General features: G+C 44.5%; 4 protein-coding genes across 6 annotated transcripts; 2 read left to right on the top strand and 2 right to left on the bottom strand.

Moving 5' to 3' along the window:
- Nucleotides 1-575: 575 nt before the first annotated feature.
- LOC133920059 (phosphate transporter PHO1-2-like) lies at nt 576-6,720 on the top strand. 3 transcript variants are annotated; one of them, XM_062364691.1, is made up of 15 exons: nt 576-1,123; nt 1,262-1,324; nt 1,427-1,709; nt 1,890-2,271; nt 2,944-2,992; nt 4,154-4,228; nt 4,324-4,453; nt 4,555-4,675; nt 4,795-5,038; nt 5,126-5,230; nt 5,312-5,356; nt 5,427-5,579; nt 5,674-5,955; nt 6,050-6,186; nt 6,278-6,720. In XM_062364691.1, exons 1-15 carry the CDS (start codon nt 851-853, stop codon nt 6,363-6,365), a joined length of 2,430 nt encoding a protein of 809 aa, XP_062220675.1. In that variant the 5' UTR covers nt 576-850; the 3' UTR covers nt 6,366-6,720. The 3 variants fall into 3 exon arrangements, with proteins under 3 accessions (XP_062220675.1, XP_062220674.1, XP_062220677.1); XM_062364690.1 differs by having other exon boundaries at nt 578-1,123; nt 1,259-1,324; XM_062364693.1 differs by lacking the exon at nt 1,262-1,324 and having other exon boundaries at nt 579-1,123.
- A 102-nt stretch (nt 6,721-6,822) lies between these two features.
- LOC133920058 (KIN14B-interacting protein At4g14310-like) lies at nt 6,823-10,472 on the bottom strand. Its single transcript, XM_062364689.1, has 3 exons — nt 8,475-10,472; nt 7,757-8,376; nt 6,823-7,519 (listed from the first exon to the last, which is right to left on the bottom strand). Exons 1-3 carry the CDS (start codon nt 10,368-10,370, stop codon nt 6,988-6,990), a joined length of 3,048 nt encoding a protein of 1,015 aa, XP_062220673.1. The 5' UTR covers nt 10,371-10,472; the 3' UTR covers nt 6,823-6,987.
- A 1,198-nt stretch (nt 10,473-11,670) lies between these two features.
- Nucleotides 11,671-16,037, bottom strand: LOC133920057 (uncharacterized). Its single transcript, XM_062364688.1, has 2 exons — nt 14,245-16,037; nt 11,671-12,439 (listed from the first exon to the last, which is right to left on the bottom strand). Exons 1-2 carry the CDS (start codon nt 15,742-15,744, stop codon nt 12,044-12,046), a joined length of 1,896 nt encoding a protein of 631 aa, XP_062220672.1. The 5' UTR covers nt 15,745-16,037; the 3' UTR covers nt 11,671-12,043.
- Nucleotides 16,038-21,428: 5,391 nt separating this feature from the next.
- On the top strand, nt 21,429-26,273 carry LOC133920055 (kinesin-like protein KIN-10A). The gene is made up of 6 exons (XM_062364687.1): nt 21,429-22,213; nt 23,198-23,353; nt 23,431-23,538; nt 23,848-23,958; nt 24,054-25,475; nt 25,731-26,273. Exons 1-6 carry the CDS (start codon nt 21,557-21,559, stop codon nt 25,983-25,985), a joined length of 2,709 nt encoding a protein of 902 aa, XP_062220671.1. The 5' UTR covers nt 21,429-21,556; the 3' UTR covers nt 25,986-26,273.
- Nucleotides 26,274-26,475: the final 202 nt, after the last annotated feature.

Here is a 26,475-nt window from a genome sequence, read left to right as displayed (position 1 = left end):
TTGGCGTACGCCTGCGTGCTCCATCTGGTCCATGCATGCACCTCCAACTTGCGATTTATGCGATCCAATCGAGCTACGAAATGTGTAAAGTACACACCCCCAATCCCCCATAGTGCACTGCACTCAGGATTCGCAGTATTATACGGCACCTCTCCTTTTGTAAATTATATTACTCCTAACAATTTGCAGCTTAGCTAGCAGGCGCTTCTTGAGAGTTTCGCTTGATTCCTGCGAAGCAATTGCTCGATGGTATATGTTTCCCTCACACATCCTTCTGTCTTTTCGCCGGATAGATATAATTAACAAGAAGGATTAAAGCGGAGACCAGCTTTCCTTTCTTTTCCTTCCCGCTTCTCTTTTCTTCCAGGAGGCCAGATGCATAACTGAACTGAACTCTCAATAAACCATGCACCGATCGAGTAACTGAACAACCTGACCAGTTCAGCTTCTTTCCTTTAGATTAATTTCTAGTTTAACTTAGACCAAAAGATTTCCCCTTTAATTACTTTGTCTACCTAATATTGTCATCACCTTGCAGTTGCAGCACCACCACCTCTCTCTCCTCTTTCTCTCTGCACCGGCAATCCAGCACTGCTTCGCGAATTCGTTTGCATATATACACGAGCAGAGTAGCTCGAGTGGAGCACGCCTCCCTCCTCCTCTCTCTATCTATATAAGCAGGGTTGCTTCTGCCATCACTCCTGCCTGTCCCTGTCCCCGGCATTCTCCTCCTCCACATGTAAACACCTCGGAGAAGACAAGCGACCCGATCGAGAGCAGAGCCAGAACCGTGGAGGCAGGCGAGCAGTAGATATAGGGCGAGGCCGGCAGTTGGCGCGGGTTGCTGAGGATGGTGAAGTTCTCAAGGGAGTACGAGGCCAGCATCATCCCCGAGTGGAAGGCCGCCTTCGTCGACTACAAGTGCCTCAAGAAGCTCGTCAAGAGGATCAAGATCTCCCGCCGCGACGCTGGACACCTTACTCCGCCGCCGCCGCCGGGACTCGTCGTCGAGAAGGACGGAGCTGGCAGCATCAGCAGATATGGCTTCTCTGTTCTTGATCCCGTCCGCGCTCTCGCCGCCCGCTTCGCCGCAAAGCCAGCTCGGGCTCATGCAGCTTCACCAGTACGTGCTTGTGACGTGTTGTCGTCCCCTTGGACCGTAGATATACGTATTCTTGGCGAGTAGAGATACGGCGTGCGTGCGTACGATGCTCATCAGTGTTTCTGACGCGTATTCGTACGTGGATACGCTTGGCAGCAGCAGCAGGAGGAGGAGAGCTCGGAATCGGATTCAGGGGAGCTCGTGCGATCCACGGACAAGCATGTAATTAAGCATGCATGCGCAGATTATTATTGAATTTGTTTGTTAATTAGCAATTAATTTGCACGAGCGAGCGAGTGGATGATCGATTGGTTGCGTGTGCAGGAGCGGGAGTTCCTGGAGCAGGCGGACGAGGAGCTGGACAAGGTGAACAAGTTCTACGCGTCGCAGGAGGCGGAGCTGCTAGCGCGGGGCGAGGCGCTCATCGAGCAGCTCCGCATCCTCGCCGATGTCAAGCGCATCCTCGCCGACCACGCGGCGGCCGCACGGCGCGGCCGCGGGCGCCTCGGCCGGACCGTTACGGCGCCGGCCTCGCACTCGCCGTCCGTGAACGGATCCAGCGGCCGGCACCTCCTCTCCGGCCTGGCCTCGCCCCAGTCCATGTCAGGTAGGTGCAAACTAACTACAATCACGTCACGTCACCACGGATGAGCTAACGCCAGAGCGAGCACATGAACCCCGCTGCCTTGCTTGATCGGCTCGCCGCTTTTGCATGCATGGCCGCGTGGCACGCGCACGTGACGTGACTGACGCTGACCGGTTGACGTCACGTGTATGGCATACGCAGATGGGAGCGTGGAGGCGCAGCAGGCGCGGGTGGCGGAGGGCGCGGCGGTGGCGGAGGAGGTGATGGCGGCGCTGGAGCGGAACGGCGTGAGCTTCGTGGGCAGTGGGCTGGCCAAGGCGAAGAAGGACGGCGGCGGGAAGCAGCTGCTGGGGCGGGGCGCGCTGCTGCAACTGCCTGCGACGGTGAGGATCGACATCCCGCCGACGAGCCCGGGGAGGGCGGCGCTCAAGGTGTGGGAGGAGCTGGTGAACGTGCTCCGCAAGGACGGCGCCGACCCCGCCGCCGCCTTCGTCCACCGCAAGAAGGTCCAGCACGCGGAGAAGAACATCCGCGACGCCTTCCTCGCGCTCTACCGCGGCCTCGACCTCCTCAAGAAGTTCAGGTATGCCATGCCGTACATGTTGTCATCTATGAACTAGCACCAATTGGATGGTCGTCACGTCAGTTGCATGTTCAATCTTGCCACGGCACTCATTCTGATCACACAAACTAAAACTTGTTCAGTTCCTTAGTAAACCTGCATCTGGTCTGATTCATCGACACGATGCAGAGCTCTCTGCATCAAAGTTCTGCTTTTGAGTGATGGATACACTATATCCATATATACGTCTATATACGTATGTCTGTATGTGGACACGGTTAGTATTAGACAAAGGTTTTCAAAATTTCAGTCACTTGCATGGGACACTAAAATTCCACTAGCACATAGGGACGGATGATTTATCCGAACTGTTTATTTGCATTAAGATTCGTGCTTAAAGGGTAGTTAAAAAAAATTAAGGTGAGTAAAAGAATAAACAGATAGATAAGTATTATGTGAAAGAGATAACGTATAAGATAAAACATGCGTGCGTAAAGGTATATAGAGTTGCATTTCTCAGTTTGCATGGATGGAGGTAACCGTGTGAAGTGAATCATGTAGGAGCCATGCATACAGTAGTTTAGTTTATTAAGTCTGTCCTTATTCTTTTGTTGTTAATAATTTTGAGCTTTTTGTGGTGTGGTGATAGATTGACTGTCTTTTCTTCTTCGTGGCATGTTTGGATGGATGTAGCTCTCTCAATGTAAAGGCTTTCACCAAAATATTGAAGAAATTCGTCAAGGTACTGTATATTAATGTACTAGGCATATATATGTATTATCTTTTAAAAAAGGCACATATGTGTTCTTTTGAAATGGATGGACAATAAAGGGAACAAACTAAACAATAGATCAGAATAAAGTGAACTGGTACACTAAACTGTTATAGAGGAATATAGGTCCTCATATCATAATCGATCAAATAACCAAAGAAGTGGCGTTAAAACTAATGCAAGTTTGCAACTGTTTAAACATAAAACCTTTTGTCTAGAACATAAAAGTATCATATATTAGTAGCATGCAACTAAATGCACTGCATGGATCCTATTAAATTTGTACAAAGAGTTGAGATACACACACTCATGTGTTTTGCTATCCGCAAGTGATAAGAGCGTCTCCAACTGACTCTCTATATCTTCATATAGAGAGCCTCTTTAAAAGATCATCTCTATATTTGTCTACGAGTTTCAACCGATTTCCTAAATCTCGCTCCCTAAATTACACCAATCTATATTTTATTAGTATCCTATAAATAAAAAATATTTGTAACGGCTATATTTGTAACGGCTAAATTTTGTATATGTTTGAATTTTTTAATTCAAATTGAATTAAATGAAGAATATTGTATGAAATGATAAAAATGCATATAAATGGGGCATTACAAAGGAACTCATTTTTTCACCATATAATTTAGGGCGGGAAATAATTTTAGAAATTAGTCCATCACATAAGAAGAATATTATTGAATTTTCTCATATTTTTATTAATTTATTTGAGACCCTAACAATTGTTAGAATTTATAAAAGTAGTCTTTTTTTGGAGAATTTTAGTTTAAATTCTACACAATTGTTTTGGGTGAATCCAATTAAAATGGTTTGCACATGAATTTTAGAACACGTATACAAAATTTTAGAATTTTTGGAGTAACAAAAAACTACTATTTTGAATAGAAAGAGGGAAATTGAAGTCCACTGTTTTGATGCAAACGGAACACGTACATGATAGCGAGCCTCACCGTTCTCCAAATGTCGAGGGAAGCCGGGCGGATAGCGAGCGCAAAAAGTAGCGATGCTGGTCGGAGAGCCGGTTGGAGAGCTCTTTTCCGTCCGGCTCGGCAAATTTGACGATAGCTAGGTGTTTGTCGAGCCGGTTGGAGTTGCTCTAAGAAATGCTCTGCGTTCCAGGTTTCAGAGCAGCAGCGAGCCACGGACTTGTTTTTAGAGAAGGCGAAGAGTTCGCCATTCAGCAGCTCCGACAAGGTATCATCGTCTAATCTGACGAACACGCTACACTTATCTGAAGAAAACTATCTGAAGGAGGAGTTAACGGGCGATAAAAATTAAACCCTGAGCAGGTGCTTCAGCTGGCAGACGAGGTGGAGTGCATCTTCTTGAGGCATTTCGCGGGCAACGACAGGAAGGTGGCCATGAAGTACCTCAAGCCGCAGCAGCCCAGGAACACCCACATGATCACCTTTCTCGTAGGCGAGTAGCCTTATAAGACCAAAACAATCGCCATCTTAATTTCACACCCCAAATGTTTAATCTATAATCTGACCTCACTGTTTTTTTATGTGTGTTTTCAGGCCTATTCACAGGCACATTCGTGTCGTTATTCATCATATATGCAATTCTAGCCCATGTCGCTGGCATTTTCTCCTCTACTGGAAACACAGACTACATGGAAATAGTTTACCATGTTTTCAGGTACTTTCTGAAGCGAAATTTACAGGCTTCTGACCATGCATGGGAACTCCAAAGAGAATGATAATCAAGGGTGCAATTTTACCTTGAAGAGAACATAATTGCCGCCTTTGCTTCTGCAGCATGTTTGCACTCATCAGTCTGCACGTCTTCCTGTACGGTTGCAACCTCTTCATGTGGAAGAGCACCAGGATCAACCACAACTTCATATTTGATTTCTCCTCGAGCACTGCCCTGACGCACAGGGACGCCTTCCTCATGTCCGCATCGATCATGTGCACCGTCGTCGCTGCGCTGGTCATCAACCTGTTCCTCAGGAACGCCGGCGCAACCTACGCCAATGCATTGCCCGGTGCACTCCTACTTGTAAGAAAAACAAGCCATGGGAGACAAAAATGTAGTGCTGCAACAGACATGTACTGATTTCAGTTCTCAACCCTGTATCTGTTTCAGCTGTCAACAGGGGTTCTGCTCTGCCCATTCAACATTTTCTACCGCTCGACGCGCTACTGCTTCGTGCGCGTCATGCGCAACATCATATTCTCGCCATTCTACAAGGTAAAGGCCTCGGAATTTTTGGGATCAGAAGCTGTTGGAAACATAACATCAATCTGATGAGCAGGCGGCCTTACAATGCAGGTTCTGATGGCTGATTTCTTCATGGCTGACCAACTAACTAGCCAGGTAACACAAATTCTTATATACTAAAACTTTATGGAGCCCTTGCCATGCAGCTAAGTGGTGCATCTTCCAGATCCCTTTATTAAGACACCTGGAGTTCACAGCGTGCTACTTCATGGCTGGAAGCTTTAAGACTCACGCATACCAGACCTGTACTACCGGCCAACAATACAGACAACTAGCCTATGTGATTTCGTTCCTGCCTTACTACTGGAGAGCAATGCAGGTATAAAATAATTCGATAAATGAACAATGTTAATACTGGAGATCAATTTGTTTGGATTAGTTCAAAAACTAAATGGTGTGCTCATGTTTGTTAGTGTTTGAGGAGGTACCTGGAGGAAGGACATGATATCAATCAACTTGCTAATGCTGGCAAGTACGTATCAGCGATGGTTGCAGCTGCTGTTAGGTTCAAGTTCGCTGCAACATCAACACCATTCTGGGCGGGGATGGTCATCATTTCATCCTCAGGGGCCACCATTTACCAGCTATACTGGGACTTTGTCATGGACTGGGGATTTTTAAACCCCAAATCTAAGAACTTATGGCTCCGAGACGAACTCATCTTGAAGAATAAGTCGATCTACTATACTTCCATGGTACTATTTATACCTTGTTCGCCTCATTTTCACTACTAAGATATATCATACAGGTAATACCAAGTTCAAGAGCACTAACACCTTTACAATGCAGATGCTCAACCTTGCACTGCGACTAGCCTGGGTGGAGAGTGTGATGAAGGTCCATGTTAATAGGGTGGAGTCTCGCGTGCTGGATTTCTCACTCGCTTCACTAGAAATTATTCGACGAGGGCATTGGAACTTCTACAGGTAATCGAAAAATACTAGTATAAAGCTGCAGATATTGGTTCCAATTTAGTATGTTTAGTTATAACCTGATGTATGCTTGATCGGTTTGCAGGCTGGAGAATGAACACTTAAACAATGCTGGAAAGTTCAGAGCAGTGAAGACTGTCCCATTACCATTCCGTGAACTTGAAATTGACTGATAAGACAGACAATATCAAGGGAAATTAGGGTCAGAGTTCCAAGAACGGATACACTGCCCCTGGGAATGCTTCCGCTAAATTTTGTGTTTAAGTGGTAATAAAGCAACCAGAGAGCAAAACTGCACAAGACCAAGATGTTGCAGACTTTTAAGATGGAATAAGCTCAAACGGTGGACGGTATCGAGTTCGCTGGGGCACAGCAAAATGAGGCATTCTGGTCAGGAAAGATTGGATAGACTCCTTATTGGTCGATTGAAGATTGTTGCATGTTAATCGACTAACAAGATGTAACTTTGTTGATGACTAAGTTGTGTATGTATCTAGGAATTGATGCCAGAAAAAACATTGCATGAAATGGTATGCTCCAGAACATCAAACTGAATGTGAACAACATTTCCATAAAGACAAGCATCAAACAAGTGCTGAGGAAGAACATAAAAATACTGAAGGCACAATATAAAACGAAGTTACAGAAGATAGAAAATGCTGCAGGGAGCAAAATACTAGATAATTTCTTCTAGTACAGTGAAAGCAAGAAGCTTGACACACCAGAGGTGAAGCATAAATAAAGCACATATATTACATGACACATGATGCACACGAACACATGTTAAATAGATAGCTATGACAAGTACCTCCAATGCGCTGGACGGTCTCTTGAGACGAGAAGAACCCTTGACGATGTGTAATCAAATGTAGGGCAGTACAAATTATCAGGGCCAATAGCCTCTCTCACTCCAATGGTGTTCCCACGGTCAAAGCTGTAAGTTGGCTGCAAGTCTTCCTTAAAGGTGTCAAAGGCAAATAGCCCCATACCGCATGCAGCCAAGACGAGGTTTGAATTGCCCCATACTTGAGTTATTGAAGAGTGATAAATATGAGCATTGAACTCTGGTAACTCATAGGTTGCAACAAGCTTCCCCTTTCTCAGCGAGTATTGCTGAACTCGTGATCTCAGCCCCCCTTTTATTTGCAGCCTGCCTTCTGTGCTACCAATAAATACCGAGTCTCCCCGCGAGAAGATTGAATTTGTCGTACCGCCATGTCTTGCGATTTTGAGACCAATGCCAGCAGGTACACGAAAATCAAATACATTTACGCTTTCCTGTGTGCTGAAAACACCATCATTTCCCTCCACTTCAGATGAACTAACCCTGCAAAATAAAACCACAAAGAAATTTTATATAATGTGACCAAAGTTTATACTGCAAAGCAGATTTTCGTACATCTCCTTCAAATACTTCATTAACAGCAGGACAAGATATTCACTGCTGTTGATAACTAAAGAAACATAAAGGAAAAATATTGTCCAGTTTCACTAGCATAAGTTGAGCAGTTGACGTAACCATGATAGGATTTTAAATGACACTAGGTCAGATTTACTGAATTACCTTTGACGAACTCCACCACCCACCTCAGCATCAGTATTATTCACATGAAGACAGTACACTTTCTTACCAGAAGAAACAGATAATAAGGGTTGTGGGTTAAGCGTATTCACATCCCACAACCCTATTGACTCACTCCCAGCAATTACTACTTTTCCCTTGCTATGCCATTGTAGTGGGCTGGAGTATTCCATTCCCATTACTGGGTTGTTCACTTCCCATTTCATGACTACATCACCATCACGGATATCATAAGCTGTGACCATCTTTTGCTTGCTAGCAGTAGAAAGAAGGAGAGGACCGCAGGGTCTATACCACCATTGCTGTCTTTCTACATTTGGCAATGCAGAGATAGATCTTGATGGACCTACATTAGAAAGAGGCCCAAGAACAGCCCTGGATGACAGAGCAGAAGCATGTGACATCTCCTCTTCAACATGAAATGCTTTTACTTCTCTAGTATAGTAGTCCCAGCTGCAAAACCCAGGCTCCAATGCATTGCCAGCTGATGCTGCAACAACATATCTACCAGAGCATCCATCTACACCTGGGGCACGAATCAACCAGCAATCACCCCACATATTATTTGATACCACACCGGGAGGCTTGTATTCAGTCTTGAACTGTATCAATAGTTTAATGTAGTCAGCACTTGAAATCTAATTCACCACCCATAAAAACATGAAAGATATAAAAACATTGGCAGTAAATAACCAAGTACCTCATGGTTTGCAATGTCATAGTATGAGCATGTGCCATCTCCATGAGCAAGAAGAACAGCTTCCCCCTCTGAAACAAACCATCCACCTGTTGAAGATTTGTTTCCAATTCCTGATAATTGGTCATTGGAAGACTCCTCAGTTTCCTCCTGCACCATCATTGAGGGCTTGTTTTCTTGCTCATCAAACTCTTCTAGTTTCTCTGTAGCAAGCAATTCAATTTCCGCCGTGTGATTTGAACAAACTGGATTCTTTGAGCTATCTTGGCTTGATGTCTTGCTGGTGGCATCTGCTACTTCACATATCATGTTCTTTTCCAAGTTCTTAGCTCGACGGTCCTTGAAAAAGTCATTCTGTTCACCATCTAAAGAAGCCAGAAATTCCATGGCTATACTGTTCTCATCATCACGAGGCTCTATTTTTCCATTACAATCTTTCTTCAGATCTGTGCATGGCACCTGTTGAGTAGAAGTAGATGATCTACGATCCCTCAACAATTTGTGATGTGGAAAGAACCTCGCCTCCAATTCATCAGTATTCATCCCTTTTCCACCATGCTTTACATCATCTGGCTTCACAACTGTACTATTTCCAGCCCTTTCAGCATGAGAGCTCAAACAGTCACTGCTATCTGCAGTGCCTAGCTGAATCTTATTATCATCCTTAACATGCGAAATAGCCTTCTCAATGGCATTGATTTCCTTCTGAATATTAGACAAGATCTGCTTTGGCTCATCCGGGTTGTTCTCATCCAGCATTTCCTTGGTTTTCTTGATCTCGGTAGCAATCTTCTGAACCCTCACTTCCAACACAGCTAGTTTCTCATGAAGCTTGCTTGGGTACCTGTTCATAGCAGACAAAGCTTTCGCTGGCCTTCCTTCACCACTTGCTGAAGCTTTCTCAAAAACTCTAATCTTGTCTGCCAATTTCCCCTTTTCTTCCTGCTTGTTACAATCCTTAGTATTCTTCTGTTGTTCTCTCGCTCCACCAGGGACATCATTGGAGTCCACCATATGGACAGTGAACACTGGGATGACAGAACTGTTGCCTTCCTCGCCATCCTTGTGGGTAGCAGAAAAGGCTGCAGCTTTGGAAGAAGCTTCTCCTGAATCGGCTTTACTTGGATGGATCTCCTTCACCAATTTCATATTGAGTCCCTCTTTCTTCCTACTGATTTCATCACCTGCCTTTGCCTTCGGATCAAAGCCATCTTTTCTCCCACCAATCTTTTCACTTTGCTTCTTCACATTAGTGTCAAAGATCTCTGTTTTCCCTTTGATCTCATCACATTGCTTCGCCACATTCACACCAAAGCTATCTCTTTTCGCACGGATCTGCTTGGCCTTTGCATCAAAGCTCTCCCTTTTCGTGGAAATCTCATCAGTTTGCTTTGCCTTGGCATCAAAGCCATCTCTTTTCCTGTCTATCTCATCAACCCCCTTGGCCTTCGCATCAAACCCCTCTTTTCTCCTGCCGATGTCATCAGCGCCAGCGCCACCACTCCCTTTCCTAGCCTCCGAAGAACTGGATCCAACAGAACTCACCGACCTCCTCCCTTTCTCAACAGACGAAGCCCTGATCCCACCACTCGCACTCCGCTGCAAGCCCGCCCCCGCCAGGAGGTCCTTCCCGATGGAAGCCCTCCCCGGCAGCACGGACGCCCTGAGGGTGGGAACGAGCTTGGAGGATTCCACCGAGCTCGGGATCCTGCTGGCCCGCGGGATCGACGACGTGGACCACCGCACGGCGGAGGTGGGCTTGGATGGCTTGGACGCGAGGTTCTCCTTGCCGGCAGCGGCGGGCGGGCGTCTGGCGGACGAAGAGGAAAAGGGCTTGGGGGTGATCGGGCGGGAGGCCGCGGCCTTGCCGCCGCCGCGGTCCTTGAGGCGGGCGGACATGGCGGGGCGACGATGCAGGGTTAGGGTTTGGGGATATTGGGGGAGACGATTGGAATGGTCGCTTTGATTGGAGATTTGGGATTTAGGAGGACAATGGATTCAAATTTCGAAATTGTTTGGGCGGGAGGCTAACTATATTTGGGCGCTCAGAGAGGCCACTATATTTGTTTCAAATTTCGAGAATACGGCGGATCTAAGTTTATTTTTAAAAACTTAATTGATTGGAAATAAATCTATAATTTATGTTTTTAGTTTTAGATCGGCTCAATAACCTATAAAATACAAAACTTGCATCTCTACATCTGTACCAATTTCTCAGCGTAAAGTGGCCAAACATTAAATTGTTGGTGTTATTAAAAAAGTATAAATTGTCTGTTAATAAATAAATTATAGTGTCCTCTCAAAAAAATAAATTATAGTAAAGTTGAACAAAATAAAGAAATGAGTATTTCCCGGATTTCGTGCCCTAGCCATACGAAATAAACAGAATGAAACAGAACATTATTGGTTAACCTGTTAGCAATGAGAAATGAATATATATAAAAAAAACCCTGGAAAGTGAAAACAGAAAAAAAAAATGAGCAGATGTTGGGAAAATATGGAAGAAGATAAAAGTTGAAGAACGAATATAATTGTGGATAGAACTTCGGCGATCAAACGGGGAGTGGACAGACAGCAAATCTCTAAACCGAGATCCGATAGTTAACTACAACGATGGTGTCCATCATCATCAATCAATCAATCAATCAATCAATCAAAAGTTGATCTCGACCAGTCGGCCTCAACCGTTATATTTCTACATCATCGGGTCCCTGTCAACTGCACATGATCTGCTCAACTGAAATTGTGGCAGCTCTAGATAGCAGTAGCTATTACTGCTGTGACAGTTTCTGTGTTTGTAGATAGCAATTAGCTATTTTTATTGTAGTATGAAGAGAGAAGAAAAAAAATAAAGTGGAGATAAAGCTAGTGAAGGAGAATCTTACTAATGTGGAGTATAATCTCATAAAGCTAGTTTTTAAAAAAGAGAGAATAAAAGAGAGTGAGGTATGAAGAATTAAAAATAGAATCTTTTAAAAAGTGTGTGAAAAAAAATAAAAGATAATATCCATCTCTTATCATTGAAGATGCCTAAACTACTCCAGTTGGTTTGGAAAAACCAATGTAGTACATACAGTGAACAATAGTAAAGTCTCCCTTGGAAACAAAGCATAGGAAAATAGAAGTGCGGTTACACCGGAGATCTGAGAGGTGAAAAACTATAAGCACAAGGGATGGAAGCAATCAACAGCAGCAGACGGAGTGGAACAAGCATGTGCATTGAGCTTCCTCTTTGCGAGAAAATCGCTGCATATTCGTGGTCTTCCGTACAACAGGGGGGAGGGAACGCTACAGTCCCCTCAAACACATTTTTCGACAACAACAGGGCCATATCATCACCAAACATACATCCAGCATGACGGGAAAAAGGAGGGGGGTAAAAATAGCACAGAATTACAGATTAGCGGGGTATAAGCTATCCTGTACGTTCTCAAGGAGATCCGACTGTGATCCATCACCAAAGCCGCTCGAATGCTCCGGGCACATTACCAATCTGCCTCGGGCGCAGCTGCCATCAGCGACTTAACATCTTAAGAATGCAAAGACAACTTACTATGCTGATGAAAATGTGTTTACTCCTCGAAGCCGTCCATCATGGGGTGGTGGCCTCCTTCCGAGGTGTTTTTCGATGACTGTTTCAGGGCTATACCCCGCCTGCTCTTGGCTTTCTTTGCCTTCATCCTCCGCTTCTTCTCATTGGCATCAACCCATGTGTAGTCCGATGGTATGTGGAATGGATCGACCTCATCTTTCCAGTTCCGGCTATCACTGCTGTCACTGGGCTGTGCTCCTCGGCCCCCCTTTACCCACGAATACCATGAGTCTGATCCTTCTAATTCTTTGGCCTTCGCATCCTGAAATTGCGTCGGGCTTGAAGGTGGGGTGGTGAATTCGTCTAAAGGCTGTAGTTCTTCAAACTTCGTGAACGTCACGATGACTCGTATCGTTGGAACAATAGGGATGGCAATCTGAAATAAGATGCTACGCAATGTCATATATCACTATGCCAAAAACAAGCTTAATGCATGAAGTATTGAAGTACCTATCATCCATGGTTATTCTCTTCTGTGGTAATCAGAAGAAAATACCAGTCAGAATGCACTTTAAGCAGAAAAAATGCAAATATCAACTTGCTATGTCCATGTAAGAAGAGATTTTCATGAGAGCACCACGCAATCTACACAGTGAACAGTGAGAGATTCCTGAAGGAAATATACACAGCAGAGAGGGACACTCCAAGGCAAACCATACTTCCACGAAAACCTTTAAGGTACAATAACGCCTATGATTCTTTCAATCAATTATGAATCATATATATCATTTCATATGCCTCAGTTGAAATGTTGGAACATCCCGAATAAAAAAATGCATCAATTGAATTAGAGGCCTTTTCAGACAAGCTACCAGCAATAAAAGGGCCCAAAGCAGTACTTGATGGGCAGATGGGAAATAAACTTAGGTTCACAACAAAATACTAAAAAGCGGCATGAGTTGCAAAGAAATTTCACATTTCATCAGTATAGATAAGGAATAAAGAGCAGTGTTCCTAGCTCAGCCTGGATAACAAGATATCTCATACAGTATCGTTTGACAGGGGAGAGTGGTCAGGAAATGTCAAGATGTATCATCAAGTACCTTTTGTGCTCTAAGGTCAGTATGGAGCAGTGGGGCATTAGCTTTCTGACTCAACCAATCAAGACTTGAATGGAGGAAGAGACAAAGTGGATGAGTGATTGAGGAGCGTAAGAAAGGTTTGAAGATAACAACAGGAAATAGATATCTTTTTGGCAGCTTCTGAAATCTGCCAGATTATTATTGAATTTGTGGTGGGAGCAGCAACTCAATAGCCATTGTTAAAGGATTTCAAGTTGATTAACAAAACAGCAAAGATGTGACAAACAGATGAAACAAAAAAGATAGTCACTAGATTCTATGACTTGATATTGTACCATATACATGGGAATTGGCATACAATAATGAAAAAATGGTGGCATAAATCTAATCCAAATAATAGCGCTATATGTTGCATGTTACAAACTGTAAACCACAGCTTTATCATATCCATTGTCGGCTTCCACTTGTTCAAAAAGGCATGATGGCCAACAGTATTAGTAGCTTAAAAGCGAAGTTGTGCTTACTCAGTTCTCTATTGATATTATGAGAGTAAATATCATTTGGTACAAGTGCCATTGTATTTTCTTTCCAAGCAAGCAGGAGGTGGACACCACATCTTATGATTGTGTCCTTATTATATTAGTGCAAATAATTGATTGCCAGGAAGACACACATAAGATGCACCAGTTCTATAACATGAATAATAGTTTCTTATTCTTCCGGTTCTAACAAAACAATACTTTCTTATAAAAATACCAGTCATAGGAAAAAATGGTATAGCCAAACATCAGTGTAGGAATCGAAGAAGGAACTTTTCACAATAGAGATCCAAACAACACAATGCACAACATATAGCAGAAGTCAACAAGGGGCAGAGCGCAGAATATGGCGCAACGGATGCATCTGACAATGGCGCTTCAAGCAGACAGAGTGTAGTTTTAGACTAAACTTGTTGCCCCTACGGTAAGCAAACAGTTGTTGATTGTGGTACAAAAAAATGAATTCAGATATGACAGAATATATTGAGTAGCAAAGAGCCATATTTGTCCGTAGAGATGATTGAGAAATAATAGGCATGCAAATTGATTGGAATAAACGGTAAGACGAAATCAGTTGGAAATTTTAACTGAGATGGTATGGCAAGTTGTCAGATGGTTACCTTAACTGGAAATGTGCCTGTAGGAAGCTTGGTTGTCAAGAGTTCCCTAAGCCTCCTGACAGCCTTCACTTTATTTGCTAAGACATCAAGCAGGGGGATCAGTTCATCTGTCTTCAGAGGGAAATCCGGTGTCAGCCACAACACTGGTCTTAACCCCTTCTTGTATTCGCTCTCATGTTTATTAGAATCGCCTGATGAACCACCTTTCTTCTTCTTCCCACTGCCCTTCTCCTTTTGCTTCCCTGGATCACCAGTTTCATCCTTACTCCCTGCTTTCAATGGCTTCTCATCACTCTTGGCACCTTTCTTGCCACCCCAACCGAACCATCCCTTCTTATCTTTTGCCACACCATTTGCATCCACATGATCGGCCCCACTGTCACCTTCCTCGCCCCTCTCCTCAAATTCCTCTTCCTGGTTCCTCATCCTCAATGCAGAATCAAGCTGCTTCCTCTCCTCGGCTGTCAACACTTCGTCTAACTCAGCATCAAGCTCTGTGCCCCTCCCATTCTTCTCCTCCCCATCCATTGCAAACAGCTCCTCATCTGTCATTGCTCCTGGCACCCGCCTAGACTTGACGGTCACCAGAACATTTAACATGTCATACACCTTCGCTTTCCAATGTCCAACGGTTTCCGTCCTCTCTTGCCGGCGCCAATTCAAGTGTGGCACAAGCTCCGCCTGTGTCACGTCCATGCCAGGACGGTACATATTCGTCTTCGACATCAATGCCACCTCATGTGCTACCTCAGACTCAGTTGGCTGCACACCTGCTCCCTCCAACGCATCTGTAATCTCCTTATCTTTATGAGCCAGCACGATGAGGGAACCCGGATGCAACTCCTTACCCCCAGCATCCTCGGGCCTTGCACCATCCCCCAGAAACAAGAACGTCTGATCGGAGCGCTGGATGCGGAAACCGTCGAAGCCAGCGAGCGTCATGTCGGCCCGCAGTGCGGCCCCGCGCTTCCAAATGCGGTAGGTGTCGGACGGGGCGATGCGGCCGATGAAGGGTATGACGGATGACTCGAAGTGGAAGGAGATCTCCATGTAGAAGTCGCGGATGCGGTTAATGGAGGCGAGGACGCGCGGGAGGCGGCGGCACCACTTGGCCCAGGCGAGCGGCTGGTAGTGGCGCGCGATGATGGTAGCGATGGCTTCCTCGCGGGTGCAGACGGCTTCCTGGAGCGCGGACCATCCGTCGGCGTTCTGGAGCGACCAGTCGGCGCCCGCAGACATGAGGATGTCGGCGGCGACGGGGTCGCGGAGGCGAACGGCGAGGTGAAGAGGGGTCTCCCTTCGCGGCACGTCGCGGCGGTCGATGACGGCGGATACGGCGTCGGCCAAGGCCTCGCCCGCGATGGACTCCTCCTCGGTGGCGACCTCGCCGGCGCGCGGCAGGCGGGGGAGGCCGGCGACCAGCCTCCTAAGCGCGGCGTGGTCGCGCCGCGCCACGGCGAGGTGCGCCGGGCTGTGCGCGTACTTGGACACGTCGTCCATGGCTGGAGGGAAGCCTCCCGACCCGAGAAACCGTGGGCCAACCCGCGTCGCGCTCCTCGCTAGGTCAGTCGGATCTGGGACGGAGGCAGGCACATGGGGGTGCGGGGTCAGATCTGGCGCGGCGGGGGAGGACGGCCGGCGAGGGGCGTGCGGGCGAGAGAGGGTGGACGAGCAGCGGTGGGAGGGGAGAGACCGGAGGGCGAAGCGGTCCTCCTATTCTGGGGCTTCGTGTCTCAGTAATTTTTTCCCCATCTCGCTCTCTCTCTCTCTCTCGCGGCCTCGTGGGAGACGGGGTTCTCTCATCCTCTGCACTAATGATAAATTAATATAGAATATTCCTATTTATACAGTAAAATAAGTCTGGTGTCACAGTAATTACATTGTCTAGTTATTATTTACTGTGCCAACAATAATTGGGCTTACTGTAATATGCAAATTTGGCTTAAATATTTTGACTCAAAATCGTGATTTATCTAGTTTTGATGGTCAAACAGGATCTCCTAGTGCCAATATACTAGGACACCAAGTTTGAGTAGAATATTATAGAGTTTGGCATAACATCACATGAATTTGACCATATACCTTTATCTTTCACATCCGATGCATTATCAACCGCCTGAGCTTGAGCCTCACTTCTGCCTTAATAACGAATGTAGACTAATAGATTTTATCACCTCATACTAAGAAAACGTCGTCATTGTTGAACCCTTTGAAAAGTTCTTGTCTGACATAGCTTGATATCCAGGATCTACCTGGGATCATGGGACATCCTAATCCATCTCGTGTTCTCCTCATCCGTCAGAGAAACGAAAAGAAAAAAGGGAATGGAACAACTACACAACATGCCTGTCGCTATTAGCAGATGGAGTATTAAGCTGCACTGCACAAATCCTGCGATCGGCCAAGACGAGAGTGGCGTTGAAGTCGCCGGTTGTTCGGCCGTCTGTTGCCGTGTTGACACAGACAAAATCACGCTCGAATTAAACCGGAGCGGTCGAGTCGACAAATCACCATTGGCCACCGGATGAGCAGAGGGGTCAAGGCAGGTGAGCAGTTGCAGCAACATAATCTTATTGGGTTGGTGGTGCCTGGCGAGTCGAGTCTCCAACTGCACAGTGCACAGAGGCTGTGGACCTGTGCATTTAGTTGCACTGGATCAGAGATGAGATGCTTCTGTCCCTGGCAAGATTTCAGATTTGCAAGTAGGTACATAGGTTTGATCTCTTGCTGCAGGGCACAGCTGGAGAAAAATGGCGCCATTAGCTCAGCTCTTACTGTTCCTATGCTACTCTGTGCATCCAGATCAGCTACAGAGTTTCACTAGTGAAATTTGACCAACCAAGATCCTGGATTTTACTGGGATGGAGATTTTTTTTTTTTTTACTGCATGGAATTCTGGAGAAGAACAGTGCTGCCTGTGCGTTCCCTGTCTGGAAAAAGTTCAGAAAATGCAAGTGTTCACTCTTTGATCAGACTGAAGTAGAGCCAGGGACTGATACTTCCTACACTTGTTGAGTACTAGTAACAAACAACCTATCCATAGCATCCATAATTCCATATCCTGCAGGCTCACCCAATGGATCGAGTACTTTTGTTGCTGCCGCTTCAGTGATGCTGCCGCTTGATCTACCGGACTAGATTTGAGATGGGCAAAAGGTGGCAAGATTTAAATAAGATCGGTGACAGGTGCGCGCATGGACTGGACCCAGTGCATGGCGACTGGTGACTGGTCCCCTGGGGCTCTCATCTCATCTCTCACATGTGACCATGCCTTCCCAAAATGCGAGACCTCTCCCTCCTCCCTCCATGATAAGCAGGCAGGCAGCTGAGCCTGGGCCAAGCTTGCAGTGCAGAGACCATGCCTTGTTTAGCAGACAGTGAGTGACCCAAAGCTTCAGATGCTCCCTTGTTTAGCTGGGATCCTGCAAAACAAATGGCGTTGAGTTGTCGGTTTAGATGATGAGAATAGGGAAAAAGGCGCAGCGTTTTTCTCTGGAAAGGCTGATGCCTGATGATAATAACTAATACCCCCATGCATCTCTTGATGTCGTAGGATGGATTGCGCTGGCTAAGCACATTCAACAGCGCTGATAAGCACACGTTGTCGTTAAAAGGGCAAAAAGAGAAGGGAAAAAAAATGGATAGGACATTAGAGCAACTCCAATCTATTCTCTATTTTCTTATTCCCCTTAATAGAGAATTTCTTATCTAGATTTCTTTTTCTACTTTCTAGCACGGTCTAACCGGTTCCCTAAATTTACCTCCATATAATCCTCTCATCTCTATTTTATTAATATTTTGTAGCTAATAAATAACCATTACATATATAAATGGTGTTATTTTTTATGGCTATATTTTCAACAGCTATATTCCAACGACTACATTTTTCACCTTTATATATGCATGCCCATTCACATAGTTCATACACCAAGTCATTTGCCTTTTTATTCGTTCTGTCTAAAATGAGTCATCACTCTCTCTTAGATTCGTCATCGTCATCGGATGATGACGACAACGAAGTCATTCTTGCCATATTACACCAAGCACATACTCAATATCAGGCTATAAATGCTCCAAGATGCGGCGGTTATGTGCCCGTACGTCAGTATATCCATCGCGATAGAGAAGATGGGTATTGGATGTTGTACAATGACTATTTTTCAAATAATCCGACCTACGGGCCATCTTTCTTTCGGCGTAGGTTTGCAAGTAGTCCATTATTTTTTTCATATTCTTTTCTCATCCTATTTCTTTGCGTATGTTTTCTCATTCTTTTTTTTTTTCTCAGGTTTAGAATTGCTCGTTCTTTGTTTCTTCGTATAGAGGAAGTTGTAGAGCAATATGATGATTATTTTATGCAAAAAAGAGATGCAAATGGACGTCTTTAGTTATCTTGTTTGCCAAAGATTACTACAACATATATGATGATAAGTTATGGAGTACCAATAGATTTTATAGATCAATATTTTCATATTAGTGGAAGTACTTTTATAGAGCTATTATTGAAGTCTTCAGAGATGAGTAACAGAGATCTCCAAATGAGTATGACAGCACTAGATTATTTGCTATTGGAGAGCAAAGAGTTTAGGGTTTAGGTGTCAACATAGCTTGCCTGGGTTATACCAAAATCCCATAGAAATAGTTATCCTCTTTATAGCTCTAGCTTGATATTATCAATACTTCAATAGAGATCGATCTAATAGCTTATTGAAAGTCAAAATACAAGATGGAGTAGAATTAGAAATCTGAGAATACCACTAATTATCTTGCTTTTAAAGTATCTATTAGAGCTTATGTGTAAGAGAGGTATGATGAATGGAGAACTATCTTGATCCTATTTATAGTGTTCAATTACTTGAGGTCAAATTATTTTGTTCTTAATTCTACTATTTTCCTTAGACAAGAAGAAATGTTTACTTAGTTATAAGGATGATTTACTTGGCTATCAATATCAAGGAAGATTTACTTAGATATTAAAAATATTGCTTTGGTCACTAAGAATGTTTCTTAGAGTGTAAGGAAAGGTAAACTTTTAGGGATAAAATCAATATGTGGGTCCCACACATAATCTATATTCTTATTTTATTATTAATTAAAGATTCATATTAGATTAGTAAATGATTATCTTAGACAAATTATAGTACTTAAAAAATAGAGTTATTTTGATAATGCAAGATGCTGTTATTCTTAAGCATTAAACTTATTTATGAGTCGATTCAATTCTTACATTAATTAGTTAGCTAAACCTCTAATTATCGTATAATTAATTAATTAGTCTCTCACAAGCAGGTTGAAGTGAAGTAGACTGAGCGAAGTCATATTTATTGAAAAGAATATTGTTTGATTGATTGTATCTGTCTAGACAGATTGAGTTGAGTTTTTAGTTAGTTGATTGAATATGAGGCCGCATAAGTGGATGAAAGAGTTGAGATTGTGATCACTTACTCGCGTAAAGATGATTTTATGACACTAATAAATGAGTCTATCTGCATAAGCTGATGTAGAGGCTGCATCCGATGGCCATGCTGCGGAATGAAGCTCGAAGGTCATGATGAGGTAGTATATTTGTACCCGTCGGTCTAGATTGCAACAGTGGATATATGTAATTAAACGGGTTTTTTTTTCGAGATTCTACTCATTCGCTAGGTCAAATGGAGAAGATTTAGGAAACTAAACACACCCTTTATTGCACTTGGGGCTTAGCCAAATCAGGAATCACAGTTGTTTACAGAAAATAGGAGGGGTTGAAGTATAATTGAATTGCTCATCTTTTATCATTAGCTTAGGTTTTTAAGTAAATTGGTTGGTGCATGTAGCTTAATATAGTATCAGAGTTAGATATCTCGAGTTTGAGTCCTGACGGATATAATTAAATAAAAAATTATAACTGACTCTTATTTCTACGTCCGAAGTTTAAGGAAGCCTCCATACGAGAGTAAATATTGAAATATAAGTGAATTATTTATTTTTTATCATCAAGTTAGGTTTTTAAATGAATTGATTAGTACATGTCTCTCAATAAGAGTATGAAGCCCAACACAAGCTAGAGCGAGCTGGTTCATGAGCACACGAATTACAAGCTTCAGCACACGGCGCATCATGCACCGAGCTCTGACGACGAAACTCCAAGCTCCTTTCTTCGTTCCTTCACAAAAGCACCGTCAATATTCACTTTTCAGCACACCTGGAGGCGGTGGAGTCCATCGGCCTTTTCCTTTCGTGGTCACACAAGGATCACAAGCGAACACCTTCTCAACGTCAGCTGTAAAACTGTGGACTCTGTGCGTCATGTCCTCTAGCATTCGTGCTCTATGATCCGAATCTCTTTTCCCAGCTTCTGATAATAGCTCTTTCCAACCCTGGATTCTCTTCCACGCTCTATCCTTTAGATTTGCAAATGTTTTTCATCTTGACTTACCCATGTATACTTTTCTGGCTCCCCCATTGCTGGAGGGCCGAGGTATTTTTCATTTTCCGCCTCATATCCAGAGCACCATCATTCTTTGGTTTTCCGCCTCTTGTGTTCTTACTGAACATCATGAAGGATTTACTGAATCTATGTGGCGGCAAAGCCCATCTTCTCCATCATTTTCTTCAGAAAACTCCATTATATTCTATCGTATGGTTTACTCATATCCAACTTCAAAGCAACGAAACCCTCTGTCCCAGTTATTTTCTTCTCCAAACGGTTAATCCCATACTCCACACCAGCTGCAATGAAGATGAGACGAGGTTGCACATGCATACTTAATCGTCAAAAATCGTGAATTAATGCCAATCAGTTTCACCCATGGGTTGAGTCCTTCAATCACAATATTCATAAACACCAAGCCACAGATAATATAACAACGTTACAGAGCTAGTAATTAATTACCCACTCAAATCCGTTTCCTAATTCAATTTGGGTGCATGGTGAAATTCAATTTCAGCAGCTCATAAGAATCTTTCTAAACAGAATCATATTGAATTTACTTACTAACTCTACAGTCTCGGACTCCCCTTCTCGGATCCGTCGAAAATCTCGTGGCACCCACCGCTCCGCGGAGGAGCTGACTCCCCTTCTCGGATCCGGCGACATTCTCGTGGTACCCACCGCTCCGTGGAGGAGCTGAACGCGCCCTCTCCCCCAGCTTCAAAACAAAACAGACACAGGCAACCGTTGCAGCCCCAACGGTTACTTCGATTTCAAATCCCCTTCACCTCCTCGTCGTCCTCCTCCTCCACGGATTTCCGCGAACCCTAAGCTTGTTCGTCTCCGGATCCACCAATCCACCCCCCAACCCGCACCTCACGAAACCCTAATCCACCACCGATGGCGCCCACGCCCTCTCCGCGGCCAGCCCCGCCGCCGACGCCGCAGGGGCCCCTGGCAACGCCCCTCAGGACCCCCGCCTCTAAGCACCGCCTCCACTTCCCGGCCGCCACCCCGAAGAACACACACCACGGCGGCGGCGCCGCCGCCACGGAGCACCCGGTCGAGGTGATCGGCCGCATCCGGAACCTCGCCGCGGGGGCCGGCGGGGCGTCGGCGCTGGAGATCGCGGGCGGCGGGACGGCCGTGCGCGTGCGCGGCGACGCGGGCGGGTGCCGCGACTTTACCCTCGACGGCGTCTCCGTCTCAGAGGAGGAGGACCTCGAGGGGTTCTACCGCCGCTTCGTACGCTCGCGGATTGAGGGCGTGCGGGTCGGGGCCAAGTGCACCGTCATGGTGTACGGGCCCACGGGCTCCGGGAAGAGCCACACCATGTTTGGATGCGCCAAGCAGCCCGGGATCGTGTACCGCGCGCTCAGGGACATTCTTGAGGGAGAAGGAGGAAGAGGAGGGGGTGAAGGCGCCGGCTCCGGCGAGGATGACGCCGGGTTCGGGGTCGGGCTTTTTGTGCAGGTCGCCGTGCTTGAGATTTACAACGAGGAGATCTACGATTTGCTCGTGGGGAGCGGAGCGAATGCTAAAGGAAACGTCCCCAAGGTGATTAACGCTGACTATTTTCACATGCCATGATTTACTTTGCTGGTCATGTAGTTGTAATTTTCACTTGCAAACGTGGGTTCTTTTGTGACTACTTTGGACCACTGTTACAGTCTTAGATTATGTGTCTGTGTTAAAATTGGTTGGTAATTTCTTAGGAACTTTACTCCAGAATAAGGAATTTGTGATTTTAAGTGTGAGATGGTGATTCTAAGCTGAAACAAGCACTGTAGAATGTAATTCACCTAAAACAGGTTATTTTGTTAGTAGGTACTACAATTGTAATGTTTCCTTGGACTCAGATGATAAGGCCCATGAAATGATCATGCATTGTTGATAAATAAGAACATGAACAGCCCGAGAAGAACTTAAGATGACAAAGATAATGACACTTCTTTGCTGATACTTTTCGCATGCCATGATTTACTCTGTTGGTTATGCAGTTGCAAATGTGAGTTCTTATGTGAAAGGTATTTTAGATCATTAATTATAGTCTGAGGTTATGCATTTGTTAATAATGGTGGGTTGTTTCTTAAGATACTTGGGAGTTTTTTTTACTGTGTTCTGTGCTGAATTGCTTGTCCGTTAGATGAGTTTAATTTGAAGCTTGAAAAATAAGGGATTTGTGATTTTCAGTGTGATATGGTGACTTCTAAGCTGAAACAAGTACTGTAGAATTGTAATCCACCTAGAACACACATCGTTATTAGGCATTAAAATTGTGATTTTCAGCGTGATATGGAGATTTTCAGTGTGCAGAATTATAATGTTTTCTAGGGACTCATGGCTGGTAAAGGCCTGGGAGGATTCATCGTGCATTGCTCATAAGTCATAACAGGTACTGTGGTAGCGGAACTGACAATAACAAATAAGTTATAACATGTACTGTGGTAGCAGAACTGACAATAACAAATAAGTTGACATTTATTTTCTGTGTGCCACTGTCATTTTGTTGAAGTTTCACAATTCTCTATCTATGCACAGGTGAGGTTAGAAGTAATGGGAAAGAAAGCCAAGAATGCGACATACATATGTGGAAATGAAGCTGGAAAGATATCTAGAGAAGTTGCCAAGGTGGAGAAGCGGCGAATTGTCAAGAGCACACTTTGTAACGAGAGGAGTTCGCGGAGTCATTGCATGGTTGGTTGCATTCATTCGCTTCGGACATTCGTTTTTCTAACACCAAGTTGTTTATGAGCAGTACTTTATTTCTCTAGATTATCCTGGATGTTCCATCGGTGGGAGGAAGGTTAATGCTTGTTGACATGGCTGGATCTGAGAACATAGAAGCAGCAGGCCAAACTGGATTTGAAGCCAAAATGCAGGTGCAGATGTTTCTATTTCTTGTACTTTTGTACTTATGTAGCATTTATGTGCTCCTGTTGCCATCTGAACAATGAATTGCATGCCATAATGAATTTAACTGTTAACGACTTGCACCTTGCGATTATGTTTCACACTGATCTTGCCACATGAATTGTATCACTGTTATTCTCTAATCTGACCACATCTTGAATACTTCCACTGCTTACCTTTTTTTTTCTGCAACTTAGTGCTATGTGTTAAAACAAAAGGCCTTATAATGTTCATTTTGATTTAACGTCTGGTCTATAACATTGGCTACTTTCCCACAGACAGCAAAGATTAACCAAGGGAACACTGCTTTAAAACGAGTGGTTGAGTCTATTGCTAATGGTGATTCTCACGTTCCATTTAGAGACAGCAAGCTCACAATGCTATTACAGGTGCACTACTCTGAAAAATTACATTTCTTGATACAGCCTATCCTCTCTATTTTCCAACGATGATTTAAAGCTTATGTTTCTTCATGGGATTTCAGGATTCATTTGAGGATGACAAATCAAAAATTCTGATGATTCTGTGCGCTAGTCCTGACCCAAAGGAACTGCACAAGACAGTTTCTACTTTGGAGTATGGTGCTAAGGCAAAGTGTATTATTCGTGCTGCTCATGCCGCAACACCGAGGGACAAAACGAGCTCCGAGGAGTCATCTACAACGCTCAACTCAAGAATTGTTGCGATGAACCAGTTCATTTACAAGCTCCAAAAGGAGAACAAACTGAGAGAGAAAGAACACAATGAGGCCCAGAATTTGCTACGGCTGAAGGAGGAGGAACTTGCACAACTGAGAACAAAGGTCAAGCTGATGGAAGGGCAGGAAAAGGCTGCTAAGGCGGAAGAGATCAGCGCAAAAGAGGCCATGAAGATATTGAGAAGTGAGGTCATGAAGATGGAAGATTTGATGCTTAGACAGCGGCAAGAACTCACTACACTAAAACAGCGACTGCAGGAGGTTGAGCATGAAAAGGCGGACGCTCGTCAGCTTGTTCAGGATGATCTCATTGGAGGTAGATTGTTGGCACGGTTATCGGAGATGCCTGCAGGGGTTGACCAATCGATGTCAATGGTCATGTCGATGGAGTTGGATACGGGAGATCAGCCAGTCATGCAGGACGTGAAGGTAATAAAGGAGGATACTCGCCAGCTGGGTCACGTATGGAATCACACAGCCACAGCAGGTTCGTGCACTGGTGCTGTGGAGCAAGAAGAAAATGTCAGACTATCCGGGTATCCAGAAAAGGTGGTCCTGAGCACTGTTTTTGAGGAGGGAGATGAAGAGGACAGTGGCTTTGAAGAGGTGTGCAAGGAGGTTGTAGAGGAGAGCTTTAAGGTGGACATAACACAACATGCGCTTGCTGAGCCAGATGATCCTGCCACAAGGCAGCATCGGATTCAGAACATATTTAGGCTCTGCGGGAACCATCGTGAACTAGCTAAGAAACCAAATGTTCAGTCACCGGCAAAGCAAGTGCTTGGGGACGAGAACAAGTCGCCTGCTAAAACGGAGCCAGCAAATCAAGTTTTTGGAGATGAGAACAATGTGCCGTCAGCTTGGGGAGTTATAGAGGCTCCCATGTGCGACGTCAAGGTGACTGACAGCTCGGTATCTTCACAACTTTCACCAATTGTATACCAAGTTGTGGACGAGCCATTGTCAGAGCTGCTGAAATCATGCAACAAATTGGAAGAAAGTGATCAGAACAAGGAGAACAGCGTTGCTGTACAGAAGGAGCAAGAGGGCTTGCTGGAAGTCTACATCAAATGGGAGTCCGGCAATCTGATCAAAGGGCTGAAATTACTGCAGAACTCTTGCCTTTCAGATTTGAGGAAGCTCATAGAGGCTCACTTTGAAGAAGCAGGCAGGAAACAGCAACATCAGTTCACCTTCCTCCTCCTCGGGGTACGTCATTCAGCTCTATCCATGTCATGCTTTCACCCCAGTGTTCTGTGCTACCTATTTCTCCTCACATTGTTGTTCATCTATCACCACATCCTATCTTGGAAAATATAAACTTGTTAACGATTCTCCTTCAAACATGCCACGGACAAACGAAGCGCTTGTCTGCTACAGAAAATAATAAACCATTGTTTCACTGATCGGGAAGAGCACTGACAATGGCAAGTAAAATTCGGGGATCTCTCTGAGTTGGTGCAGGATCCTTCCGGTGCTCCGGTGTCGAGGGAGAAGGAAGCGTCGGTTCAAATAAGCAAGCTGCCCCACTGGAACAACCAGCCGAACAGCTACCTGGCCTGCCTGCGCGCCGCCAAGAAGCCGGCCGCGGATCACATGCCGTTCTGCCCGTTGGACAGCAAGCTGAATTCGGTCGTTAACGACGCGCACCGCGCCGGTGTGCCCTCGCCGAAGGTCAACCAGATGAGCCCAAACTACATCCGGGAGCTGCGAGCTTGAGCTCCTATGGTTTCCATAAGGCAGTGTTTAGTTAGATTAATGATATCAACTCATGTAGGATACAAATTTTTATGTTAATCATCTCATACTAGAAAATTAGTCAAATGATATCGTACATGCTCTATCCGCTCATGTACTTATTGATGATTAGTGAGTGTTAGTGATAATTAAGAATAATTAGCTATGCATTAGTTACAATTAGATGTTATTATCTATAATTAAGTATTATTGTAAGTAATTAGCGATGGATAATGATATGTTAAGTTATAAGTAATTATAATTAGTAAATATTAGTATTAATTAGAATACTTTGTTTATAATTATAATTATAAGTTACCATATTATAAAGAAATTAAATTATAAATAAATATAATGCTTATCTTTTTAACAACTAAACACATTCTCATATATCATTCTATACATCGAAACAAACATGCTACATATACTATCTTATCTAAAACCATCTGTCCCATTTAACTCCGTATACTAC

This window comes from Phragmites australis, chromosome 5 (genome assembly GCF_958298935.1).
Source record: "Phragmites australis chromosome 5, lpPhrAust1.1, whole genome shotgun sequence".
NCBI classification, from domain to species: domain Eukaryota; kingdom Viridiplantae; phylum Streptophyta; class Magnoliopsida; order Poales; family Poaceae; genus Phragmites; species Phragmites australis.
The sequence above is the reverse complement of the archived record's forward strand: the minus strand, read 5'-3'. Positions and strand labels throughout refer to the sequence as shown.